Genomic DNA, 21,674 nt, shown 5'->3' on the forward strand with positions numbered 1-21,674 from the left:
ACCCAATCATCTAAAACGCAGTCTTCTGAAAAACCGACGGGTTTGGTCGCAGTACAGACAGCTTAAGCCCTTCAATCATGATCTAAAGGATGGGGTCAAAACAGTGGTGGAGTGCTGACAGGAAAATAACCTCTTTCTTAATTTCAAGAAAACAAATCATGCAGTCCTGGTCTCCCTTTCACATCAGTGTGGCTGCAGTAAAAATAGGTCAATAGCTTTCTAGGGGTGCACATCAGTGAAGATGATCCAATCACAACGACACTGTGGTGAAAAGTAAAAATTCTGATAAAACGGCTCAGAACTGGCTCATTTATTCTACAACTGAGAAAACATCACAAGTATCTACAGACGCCCCAGTAGGAGAATCCTGATGGGATGTTTCACCGTTTGTTACAGCACCTGTACTAGATGGCTCAACAGTATGTTGAGATGAGCTCAACGCATAAATGTGATCAGGTTAACTGCATTCAAAGATATCCATATATTATTTTGTTTGTATAATTCATCAGCAGCTTTTAAAATTTGAACTGAATTATTTGTTCAATTGTTTTAGTTATTTTTTTAGATTGTCAGACATTTTACTGTATCGTATGAGCTGGTATCCTAAGCAATAAAATGTGATTTAAAAATCATAGAAAAGGTTTACAAAAAATTACTGCCCATTACTTACTTACAACCAAATTTACTAAGCTTAAGCAGTTTTAAACAAAACAGTTTGGTTGTTCTAAGGGTTGTAAAAAGTAGTACGTTTTTAAAACTATTTCACAGCTATAATGCCTCACAAAAGTGCTTCTATTTGCTCTGTAGTGTGAAGATGGAATCAAGACATTTGGGGGGGTATTGTGTTCCCTTTCAAAATATATAGTTGGGTTGGTTCTTTAGATTGGTATAATTCTTGTTAAAATGCAACACATTTCTAGATTTAATTTGAAGGAAGCAAAATGGAAAAACTGCAAATGTGGTGACATTCAATAAAAAAGTTAAGTAAGGTTAAGTAATGTACAGTGGATTTCATTAAAATACAAACCCCCAATTCACTGAACAGAATAAGCTACAATAGGGATTGATTGAATTAAATATATCAATGATTATACTTTAACAAGAGTACATTGGTCTCATGCATTCCTCACACAATAAAAAAAAAATTGTCCACATTTTGAGCCATATGTTAGATATTTTATTCTTAAAAGTGCAGTTGATCAATTTCTAATGACTAAAAAACATTGTAATGGTTCAGATAATGTTAGAGACCAGAATTTGAAGAATGACAGCAGAATTAAAAACTCCTGATCCATATCATTACTAAGGCATTAGCTGTTGGCCCCAGCATATACTCTTCTTCTGCACCTCCCGTATGCAGAAAAATCATCATTTTGAAAAGGAAAACCATAAGGAAATCATATCCATATGATGTTGTCGTTCCCCAGTCTACCATACATTCATTCAGTTAGTCCAGTGTGAGACTCCTGAAGGTTGCTTGCTTGTGCAGGACAGAGAAAGTCTGATGAGGTGAAGTCCATGTCTACAATCCTCTGACTTCAATAAACAGTTCTGAAAGTAGAAATATTTCTTAAACATATCCTATGAGATCTGTTACCCAGGACATGTACTTATCATTAGTTAACAACACTTAGCAGTTACCTCCTACTCTAATTTCAACTAATCCCCAGAATGTGCGGGAGCAGGAATTTGAAAGTACTCAAAATGATGGAGAATAATAAAAACATTAAGTGCTAAAACAACGAGTTTCCAAACATACAGCACACTTTCTAAAGAGCACAATGTTCCATTTCAAGTCACTAGTGAAGTCACAGTGCAAAGTATTCATACATGTTTTGGCCCCTCTGAGAGAACATGAGATTACCATGTGGTACAAGAAGAAATCAGGAAATAAACCATGCAGAAAGCTGATTTATCTGTGCCAAAGGGCAAGTGCCCAGTTCTCTGGATATTGATTCCCAGTAATTATGCTGTATAAACGCCACACCTGACTGCCACGCCTGGGTTAAACTACTATTAAAATAATTTTTAAATATTTTACCTGACTTGATTTAGCTTACCTGGTGTAATAGAACCAATGTCCCACAAAACCATGTCCATCTCTCCCACCAGGCAAATTAAATCAAACAGTGAATGTATTTTGAAAGATTTCAAATGGTATCTGAACCCAGGTCTGCTCAATCCTGGCATCAGCTACTCTATGCAAACCAGCATGTAAACATAAAACAGCTGACAAGTGCCCTGGCTGCTTTGTAAACATCCAAAAACAGCAAAAAAGAAATAATACAAACACTGAGAAATGCTCTCAACATGAGTTATATTTGTATACTTAATGGCAGATGAGAGATTTTGTATAAATTATATATTTTTTGCTCATCATTTTTTAAATGTGGACCGGACAACAACCCTTGGGTGATAGGAATCCCTAAAGCAAAAGTGAAAATGGACGCTGCTATCATAATGTAGTGTCTTACTGACACACAATTCCTATTTACCTCACCTAGATTAAGCCTACAGCAAGACTAAAAAGTACAATCAAAGCACTTCCAATTCCACATACAGCTTCTCTTTTATTTCAGCAAGGACAAAATCGTCTGACTGTGTTTATTGTAGTTCAGCCTGTCTACCGTCCAGCTGCCATAGGTGTACTCAGAAAGGCACTAAACACAAGATAAAGGTTTGGTTCAGAAAAAGATTCACAGTAAAATGATTTCGGTCCATCACCCACTCTATTTGACAATATAGCTTGTTATATACATTTTAATCATTTTTATAAACTATTTTTGCAGCAACTTTCTAAACGTCATGCAATTGTAAAGGTAATAAGATTTAAGCAATTAAGTGCATTTAAATCTGCATTATTCAGCCATGCAGAAATGAGTGGAGAGAATGCTCATTGCTCTGGGATTGAGGAAACCAGCCCAGTCTGTCACCATCCATACCGTCTGTCGGGTTACTCTTTCGAAGTTTAGAAAATAATTCACAGCTCTAAAATTAAGAGCAAGTGAAGTTACATTTGTAAAATATTAATCTTACATCATATTCGTCAAATCAGTTAGAAATGGCAGTTGTCGAAATGCTAGACAAGGAATGTCTATGTGTTTAAGCTACCTGTCAGAAATTGATAGTCTAGTTAGAAACATAAGACGCTGTCTAGCAGCTACATCAATTCCACATTTCCACTTTGGAACAGCACAACGTGCGGTAACAGCACAGAATGTTTTAAATGCCCTCTTCATTTACTTTATGAAATGTGACGTAAACCTATAATCAATTATTTTTCCTGCTCACAGGGTGGCCATTGGCGCCCGTGTCCTGACCAGAATGGCCTCTTTCCTCCTCGTCTTTGGTACACACCACAACACGCAAAAGAACGTTGGACAGAATATCCTGGTAAAGACTGATGCAGACCCACCCGGGCAAGTATAGCAGTGTTATCAGGCCCATGAAGTTGAAGGGGTAGTGAGAATAGTCCCAAGAGCATGCTCCGTATTGCCGCAGCACCAGCCCCCAACAGAACTCCCAGGTATAGATGAAACAGACATAGATGGGAAGCCGCTTCCAGGTGTTCCAGCCCCTTTCGAAGTGCAAATGCATGTAGAGTTTTTCCACCACGAAGCTGCAACTCCCGTACATCGGAAAGGACCACAGGGACGTGTGGCCGCTCATGGTCCGGTCTGATTTTTCCACAAGGTTGAATACAGAGGTGAAAACAATCTCGTCCAGGAAGCCGTGCATTCCGAAAAAGAGGAACCGCACAACATCCGGCAGACCGTGCGGCCCCAGGATGGGCACTGCTGTGCTTGCCAGGGTCCGTTTCCCGGGGCAGTGGTAACGCAGGCGCGCCAGCCCCTTGTGGAACACTTGATTGAAGTAAAGGGCCAGTAGGTAGTGAACTACGAGGTGATATGCCGAGACAGTTTTAACATTTCCAGTTTGCGTGTTTATATTCCCAATCAGGATCTGCAACCCGACGTACACTGAGGGATAGAATACAAGGTGAAAAACTACAGTGCGTCCTTGAAAGCGCTTCTTCTGAGAATATATTTTCTCAAGCACGAAATGGCTCAGCGAGTGCATGATGCAGAGATATGGGGAGGAAAAGCCAAACAGTTTAGGGTCACTATCAGCCAAAAGTCCCTGTGCCGACGACAGAAGGATATCTAAAGTGACTCCGTGCATTCCATAGAAATAAAGCCGCATCCATTGTGGCAGCTCCGTCATCGATTCAACCGCGTCTCCCCCCTCGATAGATGGATCTCTCTGCCGGGGCTTCCTGGCTGCTCTCATGCTGTCACCTCCCTCTACTCCCCGTATTCTCGGCCTCTCTCTACGTCGGCTGTCCATTGCCGATCTCTCGTTTTGAAGATAATCTGACTCACTTTATTTCCGGCATATACTGCATTTTAAACGAGCGCCTACAGTGGTTTAAGAATCTTTGCATTTGACAGCGAGTAGGTATCTGCAGGCAGTAGCTTAGCCTTGAGAAGATACGCGAGTGCAGCGAAGGGGGCGTAATTTGTAAAATAAAAATAATACGTGTTCGGCGTGACGCTATACAGTAATGCAGGGGTTCCCAAACTCTGGTTTGGGACCCTGAAATGGTTCACATCTATTTATTTTATTAATCCTTTTTCGGGATGATAAAACTCGTTCAGTGTAAACTAAAATGATTACCACAAAATAGAATTTATGCACAAAAGGATGATGGACCTAGGCCTATACATACATATAGTAGCCCATATATAATTTTCAAGAAATGTGTAATTACCGAAAAAAAATGCTGAACAATCAGGCTTACATTGACCTAGATATTTATTTGCATAATTACAATGCATTATTCATGTACATTCTTTGAATTGTTATACATTTTTAAAAACAGCAAAGTTTTAATTTTCTATCAAATGTTCACATAATTCTGCCTCTTAATAATAATAACAAACATAATTTGGCTATATAAGCTATGTACTAGCACCACATACAAATCTGGACCTAGTGGTACATGTGGGTTCTCTATATCCAGCATAACTAAGACATGCTTCCAGGACCGTGTGCTGATATTTCGGAGGGCAGGGGTTAAAAATAAAATGGGCATATCTTCCCTGTTAAAAGGAATGTGTCTTTTATCATTTACATACAAAATGACTTATTTTTGCATATGTCTATTTGTGACTGGCCTTAGCTAACGGGTTACATATTTTGACAAATCTGACAAATATTCTAAACATGTACAGTGTGGAGAACAAGTATTTGATACACTGCCGATTTTGCAGGTTTTTCTACTTACAAAGCATGTAAAGGTCTATAATTTCTATCATAGGTACACTTCAACTGTGAGAGACAGAATCTAAAATAAATATCCAGAAAATCACATTGTATTATTTTTAAATAATTAATTTGCATTTTATTGCATTACATAAGTATTTGATACATCAGAAAAGCAGAACTTAATATTTGGTACAGAAACCTTTGTTTGCAATTACAGAGATCATACGTTTCCTGTAGTTCTTGACCAGGTTTGCACATACTGCAGCAGGGATTTTGGCCCACTCCTCCATACAGATATTTGCCAGATATTTCTGTGCTATTATTACTTTTTCCCCCCAGGTAAGATGAGTTGCACTCTGTTTTATTCTTTGCCAAGTGGACGATGTAAAGGCCTGGGGGAAGTTGCGTAATTTAAATAAAGCCAGAGATGAAGAGGCAAACTATTGTGTCTACTCTGGTGAATTTGTAAGGCAAGACATGACATAAAACAGATGATGATGGCTACAGTATATGCACACGTGTCTCTTTCTGCTGGCCCTCTCCTCTCTCCCTTGCGCTATCCCAGTACAGCAGAACACTGCACAAATGATGTAGAGTATTTACAGTAAATGCTTTGCCTTTGCGTCCATTTGTATGGTTACGTGCATGTGCGTGACTGTTTCTGTACCCTGTTGAGCAATGAGTCATTGTAGGTGGTCAGACAGGTCAAGTGTTCCACAACCAGATGGATTACAGAAATAAACTGTTTCTGAGCCTCCGAGTATAACAATTCATGCTTTGATACAGTCCCTTTTTGACAATGGTAGAACATGACTGAAAAGCGTATGGTCGGGGTGTTTGGGGTCCTTGATATTGCTGCAGGGTTTTGTCAGGCGCATATTCGGGTAGATGTCCTGGATCAATTGGTGCACAGCCCTAGGGATGTCCTGGATGAGTGGATGCACAGCCATCTTCAACACCTGCTGTAGGGCCTTTTGGTCGTTAGTGGAGCAGGTCCCGTACCAGGCGTGACCCATTGTCTCAGGATGCTCTCGACGGTGAGGTGAAAGAATGTGGAGAGGACCCATTTCTTCATTTGCCTTAAAGGGGCCCTTCACCCGGGGGCCTTAATTGAAAGAGCCACTGGTGTCGTTCAGCGATGTTCCTATCAGCAGATTTATTGATACATGTACAAGGTGTCTATATTTTTTCTACACTTCCTTCTCTGCCATAGTCCCTCCTTCCTCTCCACTTGTTAGGTTCTTTAAATCCACAGTAGACTGGATACTGCTATCTGGCTAACTTTACAATAAGCAGCACAATGGCTTGATGTCATGATTTGATGGATTCATTTTTGAAAGTGATCTTACATTGTGATATTTAACCATACATGTTTGAGTTGGAGTTGGATAATGTACAAAGGATTTGAAAGACAGTGGTAGCTTGATATTATGGGATTTTGTCCTGTCCGGTGAAACAAATGTAATATCAATTGAAGAATGTATTTACTAATTGCATTTGGGCTACAACAGTTTAGAAAGACCAATGCAGCAAATCAGTGAATTCTAAACAAACTCTGGCATATTACTTCTTATTTTGTCCAGATGACTAAAATAACAATTGAGATCTGTGGCAAAAACCCTTTAATGATGAGTTACATTTCGAGCACCGTGACGTTGCCCGGTATGGCGCAGCCGGGGCCCCACCCTGGAGCCAGGCCCGGGGTTGGGGCTCGTATGCGAGCGCCTGGTGGCCGGGCCTTTCCCCATGGGACCCGGCCGGGCTCAGCCCAAACTAGCGACGTGGGGCCGCCTTCCCGTGGGCTCACCACCTACAGGAGGGACCATAAGGGGTCGGTGCGGAGAGGATCGGGCACCAGTCGAAGGCGGGGGCCTCGACAACCCGATCCCTGGACACGGAAACTAGCTCTAGGGACGTGGAACGTCACCTCGCTGGCGGGGAAGGAGCCTGAGATCGTGCGTGAGGTTGAGATAGTCTGGATCACCTCTACGCACGGCTTGGGCTCTGGAACCACACTCCTTGAGAGAGGATGGACTCTTCACCACTCTGGAGTTGCCCATGGTGAGAGGCGGGTTTGTTTATAGCTCCCCAGCTCTGCCGCCATGTGTTGGAGTTTACCCTGGTGAACGAGAGGGTCGTTTCCCTGCGCCTACGGGTCGGGGATAGGTCTCTCACTGTTGTTTGTGCCTACGGGCCGAACGGCAGTGCAGAGTACCCAACCTTCTTGGAGTCTCTGGGAGGGGTGCTGGAAAGTGCTCCGACTGGGGACTCTATTGTTCTACTGGGGGACTTCAACGCCCACGTGGGCAACGACAGTGACACCTGGAGGGGCGTGATTGGGAGGAGTTGGATCCGATGGCGGGGGAAGAAGCTGGACAGACTCGGCAGGCCCAAGCGTACTGTAAGGGTCTGCTGGGAACGTCTGGCCGAGTCTCCTGTCAGAGAGATCTTTAACTCCCACCTCCGGCAGAGCTTCGACTGGATCCTGAGGGAGGCTGAAGATATGAGTCCGAGTGGACCATGTTCTCCAGCGCCATTGTTGAAGCGGCTGCTCGAAGCTGTGGCCGTAAGATCTCCGATGCCTGTCGAGGCGGTAATCCCCGAACCCGGTGGTGGACACCGGAAGTAAGGGATGCCGTCAAGCTGAAGAAGGAGTCCTATCAGGCCTGGGACCCTTGAAGCAGCCGACGGGTACCGGCAGGCCAAGCGGACTGCAGCCCGGGTGGTTGTGGAGGCAAAAACTCGGCCCTGGGAGGAGTTCGGTGAGGCCATGGACTATTGACTGGCCTCGAAGAGATTCTGGCAAACCGTCCGGCGCCTCAGGAGAGGGAAACAGTGCCCTACCAACGCTGTTTACAGTAGAGGTGGGCAGCTGTTGACCTCAACTGGGGATGTCGTCGGGCGGTGGAAGGAGTACTTCGAGGATCTCCTCAATCCCGCCATCACATCTTCCATTGAGGAAGCAGAGGATGAGGGCTCAGAGGTGGACTCGTCCATCACCCGGGCTGAAGTCACAGAGGTAGTCAAGAAACTCCTTGGTAGCAAGGCTACAGGAGGAACAGTGTAGTTTTCGTTCGGTCCGTGGAACACTGGACCAGCTCTATACCCTCTACAGGGTGCTGGAGGGTTCATGGGAGTTTGCCCAACCAGTCCACATGTGTTTTGTGGATTTGGAGAAGGCATTCGACTGTGTCCCGCTACTGTCTGTATATTTAGTACAGATGATGGCATCCTTAATACAACAACCAAATTTAGTGGAGAGTTGAGAAAGCATGAATTCCTAACCATTTCTACTGGTATATGTGTGTTAAGATTTGTTTTTGCCAACTGTAGCTGGATACAACAAGGATATGGCCTATTCTTATAGATATGTTTAGTTAAAATGCCAAATGATGTGAGTCAATGCCTACTCTTTTTTAAACATGTTTACTTTGCTGTTCTTACAAAAAAAACAGTGGCGTCCTCCACAGAACAACTAGATGTAATTAACTCTTATTATTTCTATTGATAAATATGTGTTTACATATGTTCGATGTACAGAATTAGTTTGTCGAATGCAAATTAACAATGGAAACGATAATTTCTACAGGTAAATGTGGTAATGCTATTGTTTATTAGTATATTATATGTAACCAAGTTAAACGTGAACATTATTTTTTTATAACACAAATCTAACATTTCTAACATTCGTAACCGGTACATTAAGTAGTTGTGCTATGGTGAAATGCCCCTTTAAGTAGTACAGGCACTGTTGTGCCTCACAGTCCACATTGGCCTCATCTTACCAAGTGACCTCTCAAGGCTCTGTACCACACAATTACTTAACAGTAGTATTATACTAGAGTTTTAGTGTTTATGTGTGAGCACATCCATCTGGAATGTTCTGGGAGTCATGCAAGTTGAGGACTTGTTGTGGTCCGTCAATACAGTACCACCAACGTCGCAATGACGGACTGTCAATGCCATCAAAGTTGTACTAGACAAAAAAAAACAGTTAACTCCCTCTACTGTAGCCCCGTTCATGTGACTCAGACTGTGACCCCTCCTCTGGTCCCTGAAGTCAACAATCATTTATTTTGTTTTGCAGACGTTGACAGAAAGGTAACTGGTCAACGGCCATCTTGCTCGCTTCCCCAGAGTCAGTTGACTGACTCATCATTGCTGGTGAACAGTCCTAGAAAAGTGGTTTCATCAGCAGACTTCCTGAAGTTGGTCTTGCGCAAAGCCACTCAGGCTTGCACCAGACCAATGAAGCAGGGGGCTGAAGACACACCCGTGGTGGACCCGTGCCTATCTTCAGAGCCTGGGGGCGAACATGAACTCCAGACTGAAGGAACACATCTCGAGGGTCACTGATGCAACCACCCCTTGCTGTCCTTTTGACTTTCTCCGCTGCCAGTCGATGATGACATCAATTAAATCAATGCTGTGTTATCAAGTCATAATCAAATGTTATGCAAACTCTGTGCAGGACAGACCAACAGGTTCATTGGTGCAAACCCATATATGTGGCAGGGGGTGAGGAATTGGATTTGCTAGAGACTAGGCTAGCAAACACAGATAGTGTATCTACATAGTTTGCAACCTCCCCTGACACTGCTTCTGCCTGCTGCAATGCTTCGGGGGAATGAGAGCACATTTACAGGGCTGTCAGAGGTGAATTATTTTTGAATAAAAATACATTCCCCAGCAGTGTGTCTGTTTGGTCACTGTATGGTGCTGATGAGTTAGCATTGAATACACCAAACCCATTACTAAATGTTATGTTTGTGTTCAATGGCTTGAGTGGCTGTGATAATGCACGCAAGCCTGCTGGTTCATGATGGTGTCCCTGGGCATGTGCTCAGAGCATGTACTAGGGAGCTGGCCGAGGTCTTCACTGACATTTTTATCCTAGTCTGTGCGGTTGTCCCAACTTGCTTCAAGGCCACAACCATTGTGCCAGTGCCGAAGCAGCTGTGTGCCTCCAGCCTGAATGATTTCCAACCTGTCGCACTCACCCCACGACCATGAAGTGCTTTGAAAAACTAGTTCTGGCCCACCTTAAGTCCTCCCTCCCCCAACACTGGATCCCTACCTGTTTGCCTACCGGTCAAACCTTGACAAAACCATCAATGTGAGAATGCTGTTCATGGACTTTAGCTCAGCATTCAACATGGTCATTCTCCCTAGGCTGGTCAACAAACTCCACAACCTAGGGATCAGTCCCACTCTCTGCAACTGGACTTCAGACTTCCTAACAACAGACCCCAGTCTGTCAGGTAAGACAACATCACCTCCTCCACCCTTATCCTGAACACTAGTGTTCCACAAGGCTGTGTGCTGATTCCCTTCCTGTACTCCCTTTTCACCCATGACTGTGTTCCTGTACACAGTTCTAGCATCATCATCAAGTTGGCAGACGACATCACGATGGTAGGGCTGATCAGCGACAATGACTAGTCAACCTACAGGGACGAGGTCAAGTGCATGGTGGCATGGTGCGTTGATAACAACCTGGCCCTCAATGCAAAGAAGACCAAGGAGCACATAGTGGATTACAGCTCTCTTGGTCCCTCAACACCTCAGCCCTGGTCAAAAAGGTGCAGCAGCGCCTGTACCTTTTGAGGAGGCTGAACAAGGGCCATTTGTCTTTCAAGATCCTTGTGAACTTTTATCACAACACAATCGAGAGCAATCTGACAAACTGCACCACAGTGTGGTTTAGTGGATGCTCCGTAGCAGACTGGAAGGCACTGCAACTGGTAGTGAAAACCACCCAACACATCACTGGTGCCCAGCTCCCAGCCATTGTAGACCTCCAGCGCAAGTGGTGTCTGCGTAGGGCGCGCGGCATCACCAGGGACCCTACACCTCCATGCCAGAAACAGTTTGCCTTCCTCCCATCAGGCAGGCGGTACAGGTCTCTCCGTTCTCACACCAGCAGGATTAGGCACAGTTTCTTTCCATCTACTGTAACCCTGCTGAACTCTGTGACCCATCACTAACCATACCCACCCTTTGTACTACTGGACTCTGTCACTGCCTTAAAAAGTCTGATAAGGAATCATCATCATCATCATCATCTTCTTTGGAGGTACTGATTCTCATCCCCACTGCTTCACACTCGGCTGCAAACCAACCAGTGCATGCTGAAGGTCCTGGTTTGAAGGGGCCAACATGACAACATCATCCGCAAAGAGCAGAGACGAAATCGTGTGGCCCCCAAACCTGACACCCTCCGGCCCCTGGCTGCGCCTAGAAATTCTGTCCATAAAAATGACGAACAGAACTGGCTACAAAGGGCAGCCCTGCCAGAGTCCAACATGCACTGGAAACAAGTCTGACTTACTGCGGGCAATGAAGACCAAGCTCCTGCTTCGGTCGTACAGGGACCTGACAGCCCTTAGCAAAGGACCCAGGACCCCATATTCCTGAAGCACTCTCCACAGGATGCCACGCGGGACACAGTCGAATGCCTTCTCCAAATCCACAAAACACATGTGGATTGGTTGGGCAAACTCCCATGAACCCAGTGTTCCATGGCCCGGACGAAAACCACACTGTTCGTCCTGAATCCAAGGTTCTATTATTGGCCGTATTCTCCTCTCCAGTACCCTGGCATAGACTTTCCCGGGGAGGCTGAGAAGTGTGATCCCCCTATAGTTAGAACACACCCTCCGGTCCCCCTTCTTAAAAAGAGGGACCACTACCCTGATCTGCCATCCCAGAGGCACTGCCCCCGACCGCCACGCGATGTTGCACAGGCGTGTCAACCAAGACAGCCCCACAACATCCAGAGACTTGAGGTACTCAGGGCGGATCTCATCCGTTTCTTGACTCCCCGGGTGATGGACGAGTCCACCTCTGAGCCCTCATCCTCTGCTTCCTCAATGGAAGATGTGATGGCGGGATTGAGGAGATCCTCGAAGTACTCCTTCCACCGCCCGACGACATCCCCAGTTGAGGTCAACAGCTGCCCACCTCTACTGTAAACAGAGTTGGTAGGGCACTGTTTCCCTCACCTGAGGCGCCGGACGGTTTGCCAGAATCTCTTCGAGGCCAGCCGATAGTCCTTCTCCATGGCCTCACCGAACTCCTCCCAGGCCCGAGTTTTTGCCTCCACAACCACCCGGGCTGCAGTCCGCTTGGCCTGCCGGTACCCGTCAGCTGCCTCAGGAGTCCCACAAGCCAACCAGGCCTGATAGGACTCCTTCTTCAGCTTGACGGCATCCCTTACTTCCGGTGTCCACCACCGGCTTTGGGGATTGCCGCCTCGGCAGGCACCGGAGACCTTACGGCAACAGCTCCGAGCGGCCCCGTCGACAATGGCGGTGGAGAACATGGTCCACTCGGACTCAATATCTCCAGCCTCCCTCCGGATCCAGTCGAAGCTCTGGAGTTAAAGAGGTGGGAGTTAAAAATCTCTCTGACAGGAGACAGGAGTCTGTCCAGCTTCCTCCCCCGCCATCGGATCCAACTCACCACCAGGTGGTGATCAGTTGACAGCTCCGCCCCTCTCTTCACCCGAGTGTTCAAGACATACGGCCGCAGGTCAAATGAAACGACAACAAAGTCGATCATCGACCTGCCGCCTAGGGTGTCCTGGTGCCACGTGCACTGACACCCTTATGCTTGAACATGGTATTCGTTATGGACAAAGTGTGACTAGCACAGAAGTCCAATAACTGAACACCGCTCGGGTTCAGATCAGGGGAGCCGTTCCTCTTAATCACGCCCCTCCAGGTGTCACTGTCATTGCCCACGTGGGCGTTGAAGTCCCCCAGTAGAACGATAGAATCCCCAGTCGGAGCACTTTCCAGCACCCCTCCCAGAGACTCCAAGAAGGTTGGGTACTCTGCACTGCCGTTCGGCCCGTAGGCACAAACAACAGTGAGAGACCTATCCCCGACCCGTAGGCGCAGGGAAACGACCCTCTCGTTCACCGGGGTAAACTCCAACACATGGCGGCAGAGCTGGGGAGCTATGAGCAAACCCACACCAGCCCGCCGCCTCTCACCATGGGCAACTCCAGAGTGGTGAAGAGTCCATCCTCTCTCAAGGAGTGTGGTTCCAGAGCCCAAGCCGTGTGTAGAGGTGATCCCGATTACCTCTAATCGGAACCTCTCAACCTCACGCACCAACTCAGGCTCCTTCCCCGCCAGCGAGGTGACATTCCACGTCCCTAGAGCCAGTTTCCGTGTCCAGAGATCGGGTTGTCTAGGCCCCTGCCTTCGACTGCCGCCCGATCCTCTTCGCACCGGCCCCTTATGGTCCCTCCTGTGGGTGGTGAGCCCACGGGAGGGCGGCCCCACGTCGCCCGTTCGGGCTGAGCCCGGCCGGGCCCCATGGGGGAAGGCCCGGCCACCAGGCGCTCGCATACGAGCCCCAACCCCGGGCCTGGCTCCAGGGTGGGGCCCCGGCTGCGCCATACCGGGCGACGTCACGGTACTCAAAATGTTTTTCTTCATTTAGGGGGTTTTGAACCGCTCTTAGTCTGACCCGTCGCCTAAGACCTGTTTGCCTTGGGAGACCCTACCAGGGGCATATAGCCCCAGACAACATAGCTCCTAGGGTCACTCGGGTACTCAAACCCCTCCACCACGTTAAGGTGGCAGTTCTTGGAGGGGCACATGCTCCCCTACTTCTTCAATTTGCCTTGATTGCAAATTCAGAATGCCATTGAGAATTGCCACTGTTTATCCCACTTGTACATACATTATACTTTATACTTATATTTTCTGCCCTTGTTTATTTGCTTCCATTGTACATTTAGAATTGCTATATGAAATGCAGTTGCATTAATTACACATCTATACATTCCACTTGTACATACATATACTTAATCCTTGTACATTTTCTTCCCTCCTCTATTTGCACTTCTGGTTAGACGCAAACTGCATATCATTGTACTGTACTTGTACTGTTCAATGACAATGAAGTTGAGTCTAATCTAATCAGACAGTGTGGACACGGGTTGCATTAGCCTTTTTCTGAAAATGAAAAAAACTTAAATTACAGATAAGATCAGTTGCTGAATAAACTGGAAACATGTATCCTCTGTGACCAGTAGGTGGCGACAGCATACCACATTACATTTGGCGTTCTATGTCTGGCCCCGTCTCCTGTTGTACAGTATATGCCAACTGTCACTGATGTATTATGATATTATGGTTACACCTGTAGAAATGTGGTCTCATCATTACTGTCATTACAATCCTAGTGCTAAATTGAGTCACTGAGTGCTAGGGATGAAAACATTGGACAGGGTAAGTTCCACCTGCCTTCCATTTGATCACAACAATAAATCTTTCTGTGTGCAAATGCATTAGGATGTAGATGTACTGTATTAGCTGTTTAATATCGTGTCCCCATTTACCATTTTCCTAGCCTGTCTGTCACCTTAACCTGATAAAAGCCACAGGAATGGGCAGATGATACAGTTCTATGTGATGCCTGACTAATGTGTCTGATGTTCCCACAGGATATTGAGTCTGAATATATTTCGAACCAGGTCTCCTCCATGTACTTTCAATAAGACTGTCTGAAATGTAATTTTAGATCCCATTTCCCCCAATTAGAGCTCTTATTGGGTGGTCTCACTCAGAGCCTGGCTTCTCTCACAAGCGGGGATGGGCTAGAGAAGAAGCGAGTGCATGAATCTGTGTCTTTGTGGCGAGAGGGAGGGGAGTAAAAGGGACATTTCTTGTTAGTGAATATCATTCCTGATAGGAAGCAGCACAATTCCCGGGTGTGGATCCCGGCTCTTGTTTACAGTTTAGAGCTCATTAGGAATTCTGCTCACATCCGGGGGCCAGAAGGTTGCACTCACAGTAACACGACACTATGCAGTAGCCCCCTGTCAGCCCTCCTAACTCAATCCTTTAGACTGCTAACACTCATCTCGCTTGCATCCCTTCCAATCCCAACCCTATCTCCAAATAAAATGTCGCCTTTTGCTGGAAATTCAGCAGCTGAACAACAATATGCCCTGACGCTTTAATAATGCAGCGTAGGACTCCGTGGCATCGTCTCCGTGGTGCAGTTTTTCATAATGCAGATTTTGACGTCTTGTCTGTCAGTCAAGCCCCACAGAAGTGTTACCGAAACGTGCATCCTTTCTGAATGGTTAAGGTTAGGTGCAGGATTAAAGTTAACTTTAGGCATCTGGTCTGTTTAAGCTAACATGGTTTTGGCAAGTTTATTTAAAAAAACAAAGCAAAAGGTGTGCTTAGTACTGGGATTTAACAATCAACCCTCACAAAGCCTGCATCTTAAACATTCATCTATTATCCCAAATGCTCTGGCTCGCCTCTAGCCTCCTAGATAAGAGGTTCACGTTAACATTACATTAGAAGTCAACTTTTGTAGGTAGCTACTCACAGAATGTCAGTCCTCTCGTTTCTAGACTCTTTGGTGCTCTATGTGTAGTAGATGTTAGTTTTTCACAAAGATTCAACAGGAACTCACATAATAGGCATTTTTATATATATATGTATCCCAGCAGTTTACTACCTCCCAGTCCAATGTTTGTTGGTTGGGAAACCGTGTACTATACAGTAAAAGGAGCCCTAGTGGACATGTACGAAACTGCCATTTTCTCACTGCATATGGTCTAGCTTCCCCATTTAGCCAGTTTCCAATGTAATTGGGTGCCAGCAAAAACAGACAGAATAGAGAAGTCACCAAACCTCACTCCTGCATCAGCCCCCATCACCTCACGTCATCACCCCTCCTCACTAAAACACAATCCTTCCTTCCCCTCCTGGCTGAACAACACCGCTTAACCCTCCATATTTAACCTCCCTCCCCTCCCCTTTTCTGAATACTCGATCGTGCCAGAGCGCTCCTCCTCAAGCAATTAGCGTAAGGCATCTGCCCTCTATGGGACTTCTACCAGTGAGCCATGCCCTCTCTCGCTCTCTCCACTATCTCCCTTCAGTTATCTGTGTGCTTACACTCTCTCCTTCTACAGCCCTCCTGTTAGTCAGCCCTCTCTGTAACCTCGGCCACTATCAGAACCCACTGGATGTAACTGACTGAGCGGTGCTGGAAGACTGGGCCATTTGATTCTCACCCTGGAGGTCACAGAAAACAAGACGAGCCACGTAAGGAGTCTGCCGCTGCATTCTGATTTGCACACTCCCTGACACCACCCTCAATTCTTTTGCACCGGGAGAGTAAGAGCTAGGTGTATGCCGGCAGCGAGACTCTTGACTGGTCAAAGGATATGTCCGCTGTCTTGTTGCCACTCATCCACGTCTTAGGTTGTTGAGGGCAGGACCTGTATGTTTTCGATCCATGCAGAAGCATCATTTTGAGTGCAGTCAGTCTCTGAGCATGTGTAATGCTCTGATTGACTCTGACTGCTATGGGGAAATAAAATCTATTATTATTATGAGGGTGTACCATAAGCCCGGTATTGATATGGTTCTGGATCATCACACACACACGCACACACACGATGATGTCCTGTTTGGTAGTGCATGCAGCTGATGTGGCTGGTGGGGGTGGAGAATAGAAAGTGGCTTCAAGCTCACTTGTGATGTCCGGACAGGAGAAGCGCATTCTCACAGTTACATTAACACTCGACCTGACGTTTAACTTCACTCTCAGCTCGCGCTGCACTCTTTCAGCTCACTTCATGGCAGCTGGCAAACTATCACTTTCTAACTTCAAACCCAACTTCAACTTTCTTTGCTTGACTTTTAACGTGGCATGGAAAAAGAACGCCTACCCGATTTTCAGCCGCTGAGAGTGAGGTGTAGCCGCCTGATGACAGAGACGCAAAGCCAAGACGTTGCTTCTTATAATAGACACGAAGACGGAGATGTGTCACTGCTCTCAAAAGAATGAGAATATGCTTGCTCCTTAACGAGCTCCCAGGGTACGTTAAAAATTCTTCGACAGTAGAGGAGTAACTGTTGTTCTGTGTGTGAGTTAGTGTGTGTGCTTGTTTATTGTAACAGACAATAACACATAGGTTGATATGAGGTGGCAGCAAAGCTAGCCTCACTGGTTCTGATGGACTTCCCCTCACCGAGAACAACAAAAACACTATAGAGAACAACTCCCTTTCAGAGATACGGTGTATTAGATCTTTAAAACACATTTCTCTAATCTGGACTCTTCTGGATGATGGAAGCTGTTTAAATTATACGGTATATATTGTACGTGTGGTCTTTGTATTACAATAAACTCTTTCTATGCCAGGAGATATTTTTGTCTGGTCTTTTCTCAATCTCGCACCCCACAAATCAACGTTACACCAATGCCCTCAACAGAAACAGCTGGTTACTTCTGGACTTCCGGAATTTTCCAGGGGCTTCCAGCCAGGCCAGCCCAACTCATACACACCTGCCCCCCCTTGGGGCCCCATCAGAAGAGTTATTTAAGTTCTCCCAGGGATAAGCTTGGGGCAGAGGCCAGTAGAAGCAAAGAGAAGGAAGATGGACTGAAGAAAGCTCGAAGCTGGAGGAAGACGGCCAGGAGATGGAGGGAGCAGCTACCAAAGCTTTGACTGCCAGCAACCATTCCTCAAAAACCAACCGGGATGCCAGCCCAGACAGGAAGCCGCCACCCCATTAAAGGCGTTTGTCTTTTAAGTTAGATTTCTACCTCTCCTCCTCCCCTCTCCCTTCTGCTTTTCTTAATAAAACGCTTTGCAGGGTCCTGGACCCACCCTCGTTCCGTTCCCTATGTCTCCTCCTGTTACAGTTGTCACGACTAGCCTTCCTGTCAACAGAGAGAGCGGATACGGGAGGTCAGTTATTGTGTTAAGGACATCATGACCCTATCAGCACAGCTGATGGTTGTTGGGGGTGGGTAGGTGGGTTATCGGTGACTGGTATTGAGTTACACGCTTGCTGGAAATGGGATGTGATCCCTCTTCACTCATCAGACAATCCATATGTTGTACAAAGGGTATAGAAGGGTAATAGCAAGCAGCCGCATAGGTTATATATATGTCACAATTGAAAGGAGATTGAACTTGCTACGCGGCTAATGTCAATCAACATGAAATGTGTGGAGTAGGGGTATACTTAACTAAGAGTCCTAATGGACTGCATAAATGTCTTAATGCATCCAGAACTGTAAAGAACACAGTAGTATAGGTCCTATAGGAGGATGAAGAAATAGTCATCACATTTCAGCTCACTGCAGAGAAAAGCATTGGATTTCATCTGTGAATACGCAACAGCCGGGATGCCAACCCAGTGGTGTGCCTTTACATTTCCCAGGGCAGGTGGAAGATATGAAACTGTAACCAGGGTTGTATTCATTTGGTGGTTAAAGACAAAAACATCAACTTGGATGTCAAGTCCAGAACACTTTGCAAAATGAGCCTTTTTATAGTGTGTCTGATTGGGTCTTGCCATCTACGGCACACCGACAACTTCAGATGTCCTATTGCAAATTCCCTCACAATACAGTTCAAGTCTGATCGTTCATGTTTATTCATCCATATAAAACACAGTCTAGTCATCTATGAAAGACATTAAACAATACAAGGTCTTATCTAGAGGTTTCATCTTTAAAATATTTGGTGACAGCAACAAGCCCATTGCCCATTGATAGATAGCCACAGCGAGACAGGATTTTAATTTGATCCTGCAACCTCTATTGCAAACAATGGATCATATGATACTGTCACCCCTAGTTTATATTGGCTTCTGACAAGGTTAACTTTAAGCAAAAAAAATGCAGGTGTAAGCTACGGTTTATCGCTAATAACCCTATTCACAAAGTTTAAACAACTATGCAAGGTTTAAACAATGTCATTTTAGGAATCAAGGAGTTAAATGTTTTAGATCCAGTGCCGTAGCCTAGTCTAATAAATTACGCACAGATACCACTTGGAAGTGTATACTGTGTATCATGTGAGTCACACTAATGCTGTCTCAATTATTTATGCCTTATTGATTGTGGTTATGAATTGCTCTTTAGAAATGTCTAAATGATGCACATAAATTGGGAAGAATAGCTAATGCATCATATGGTTATGCTTTGTCCTGTGTTGTTTTGCACAAGGTAGGATATTCAATGGGAGCAGCATTTATATTTCAGTTATGTTTTGAAGCAATGAGTCCTCCATAAAAGCATAACCACAAAAGAACCAAGTAAGGTGATGTATCTTTTGATTTGGGGCTATAAAAAAGACCACTGCAACTTTTTCTTCCCTTTCCAAAAAATTCGAAAAGGAATGTTTCAGTGAGGAACAGAAGGGTTAAGAGACCACTGCAAACTGAACACTTCTGTTCCTCACTTAAAACCTTCCTTTTCGACTTTTTTGGAAAGGGAAAAAAAAAGGTGCGGTGGTGTCTTAATTTTTTCCGGAGCTGTATATCAATATTCCCAAACACATTTTTTGACAATGACAGGGTATTTGACTGACTGGAATGACTGAAAATCTGAGAGAACATAAGTTTAGAAATGTACACAAAAAATTTAAATAAAATAAAAATGGATTATAAAAATACCTATGCTAAAGGTTAAACGCAATTTCCATTTATGGCCAGCTATGTATATTCTAACATTGATGTAAAAAAAATTACTGACTAGTAAACATACAGTTAGGTCTGGAAATAATTGGACACTGACACAAGTTTTATTATTTTGGCTGTTTACCAAAATATATTCATGTAACCGTTAAATAATGAAAATATGCTTAAAGTGCAGTCTCTCAGCTTTAATTTGAGGGTATTCACATCTAAATTGGAGGAATGGTTTAGGAATTACAGCTCCTGTAATGTAACCCCCTCTTTTTCAAGGGACCAAATGTAATTGGACAATTGACTCAAAAGCTATTTCATGGACTGGGCTATTCCTTAGTAATTTATTTTAAACAGGAAAAAGGTCTGGAGTTGATTCCAGGTGTGGCATTCACATTTGGAAGCTGTTGTTGTGAACCCACAACATGCAAGCTCTCAATGCAAGTGAAAAAGGCCTTCTTTAGGTTGCACATTTTTTTTTATTCCATCAGCGATAGCAGGAAAATTAGGAGTGGCCAAATTAATGAAACATACTGGTGAGCTCTGCAACCAAAAGTCCTGGACGTCCACGGAAGACAACAGTGGTGTATAATCGTAGAATCCTTTCCATGGTTAAGAAAAACCCCTTCATAACATCCAGCCAAGTGAAGAACACTCTACAGGAGGTAGACATATTATTATCCAAGTCTACCATAAAGAGAAGGCTTCACAAGAACACATACAGAGGGTTCACCACAGGTGCAAACCATTCATAAGCCTCAAGAATAGAAAAGCCAGATTAGACTTTGCCAAAAAACATCTAAAAAAGCCAGCCCAGTTCTGGAACAGAATTGTTTGGACAGATGAAACTAAGATCAACCTGTACCAGAATGATGGGAAGAAAAAGGCATGGAGAAGTCTTGGAACGGCTCATTATCCGAAGCATACCACATCATCTGTAAAACATGCTGGAGGCAGTGTGATGGCATGGGCATGCATGGCTTCCAATGACACTGGGTCACTATGTGACAGAAGAAAGAAGCAGCCAGATGAATTCTGAAGTGTATAGGGATATATTGTCTGCTCAAATTCAGCCAAATTCAGCAAAGTTGATTGGACGGCGCTTCACTTTACAGGTGGACAAGGACCGTGTGAAAGCAATCCAAAGTTTTTTTAAGGCAAAGAAGTGGAATATTCTGCAATGGCCGAGTCAATCACTTGATGTCAACCTGATCGAGCATGCATTTCACTTGCTGAAGACAGAACTTAAGGCAGAAAGACTCATGAACAATAATTGAAAACAGCTGCAGTAAAGGCCTGGCAAAGCATCACAAAGGATACAGCATTTCAACTGCTTCATGGTTGTTTCATTTGTCAGTGTCCAATTATTTCCGGACCTAACTATAATTCTTAAGGGCAGCTGAAAATAGGAACTGTAAAAAGATGAAAAGATGCTCCAAGGAAAGAGAACATCAACAGGTTCTTTGAGGTAAACAATACCACAAGTCTGCATTTGAAGTATTTTTGAGTGTCTACTTGCATTGCTTCTTTGATTGAACGTGTTGCCAGTTTTAAGGTTTCTTGAATTTGAACAAATGCTATTTACAGACAGGGATGGAAGTGAATAATGTCTTATTGTGAAATATGAGACAACCCTAGAAAGGGAATTACACAAAAAATGTATTGTAAGTCGAACCATCCCTTTAAGAGGAATATACAGTAAGTCATAAAAAAAATACTGAATTGTCTGTTTATACAACCTGAAACCCTGTTTCTGAAGGCTTTCCCCTGCAGACTCCAACATCACATCCACAATGACAGACACCTAGCGCGCACGGGTGGAAGTGTCTGTGTTTCATGCTCTCTCCAGTTAGGCGCTAGAGTGTCAGGCCAGTGTCGGCCATAACAGCCCAACCATCATCAAACAAGCAACAGTCTGTTTGTCAGAAAGGGGAA

At 44.8% G+C, this 21,674-nt stretch overlaps 1 protein-coding gene across 1 annotated transcript; it reads right to left on the reverse strand.

Annotated features, from left to right (window-relative positions):
* Positions 1 to 1,161: 1,161 nt before the first annotated feature.
* Positions 1,162 to 4,525, reverse strand: LOC105020141 (transmembrane protein 229A). Its single transcript, XM_010886881.3, has 2 exons — positions 3,416 to 4,525; positions 1,162 to 1,551 (listed from the first exon to the last, which is right to left on the reverse strand). The coding sequence occupies exons 1-2, from the start codon at positions 4,345 to 4,347 to the stop codon at positions 1,539 to 1,541; spliced, it is 945 nt and encodes a 314-aa protein (XP_010885183.2). The 5' UTR covers positions 4,348 to 4,525; the 3' UTR covers positions 1,162 to 1,538.
* Positions 4,526 to 21,674: the final 17,149 nt, after the last annotated feature.

Source organism: Esox lucius, chromosome 23 (assembly GCF_011004845.1).
Source record: "Esox lucius isolate fEsoLuc1 chromosome 23, fEsoLuc1.pri, whole genome shotgun sequence".
Taxonomy (NCBI): Eukaryota; Metazoa; Chordata; class Actinopteri; order Esociformes; family Esocidae; genus Esox; species Esox lucius.

What these genes read in the sequence shown, in the direction of transcription:
- LOC105020141 (XM_010886881.3), bottom strand. Translation starts at nt 4,347, where the DNA reads ATGGACAGCCGACGTAGAGAGAGGCCGAGAATACGGGGAGTAGAGGGA.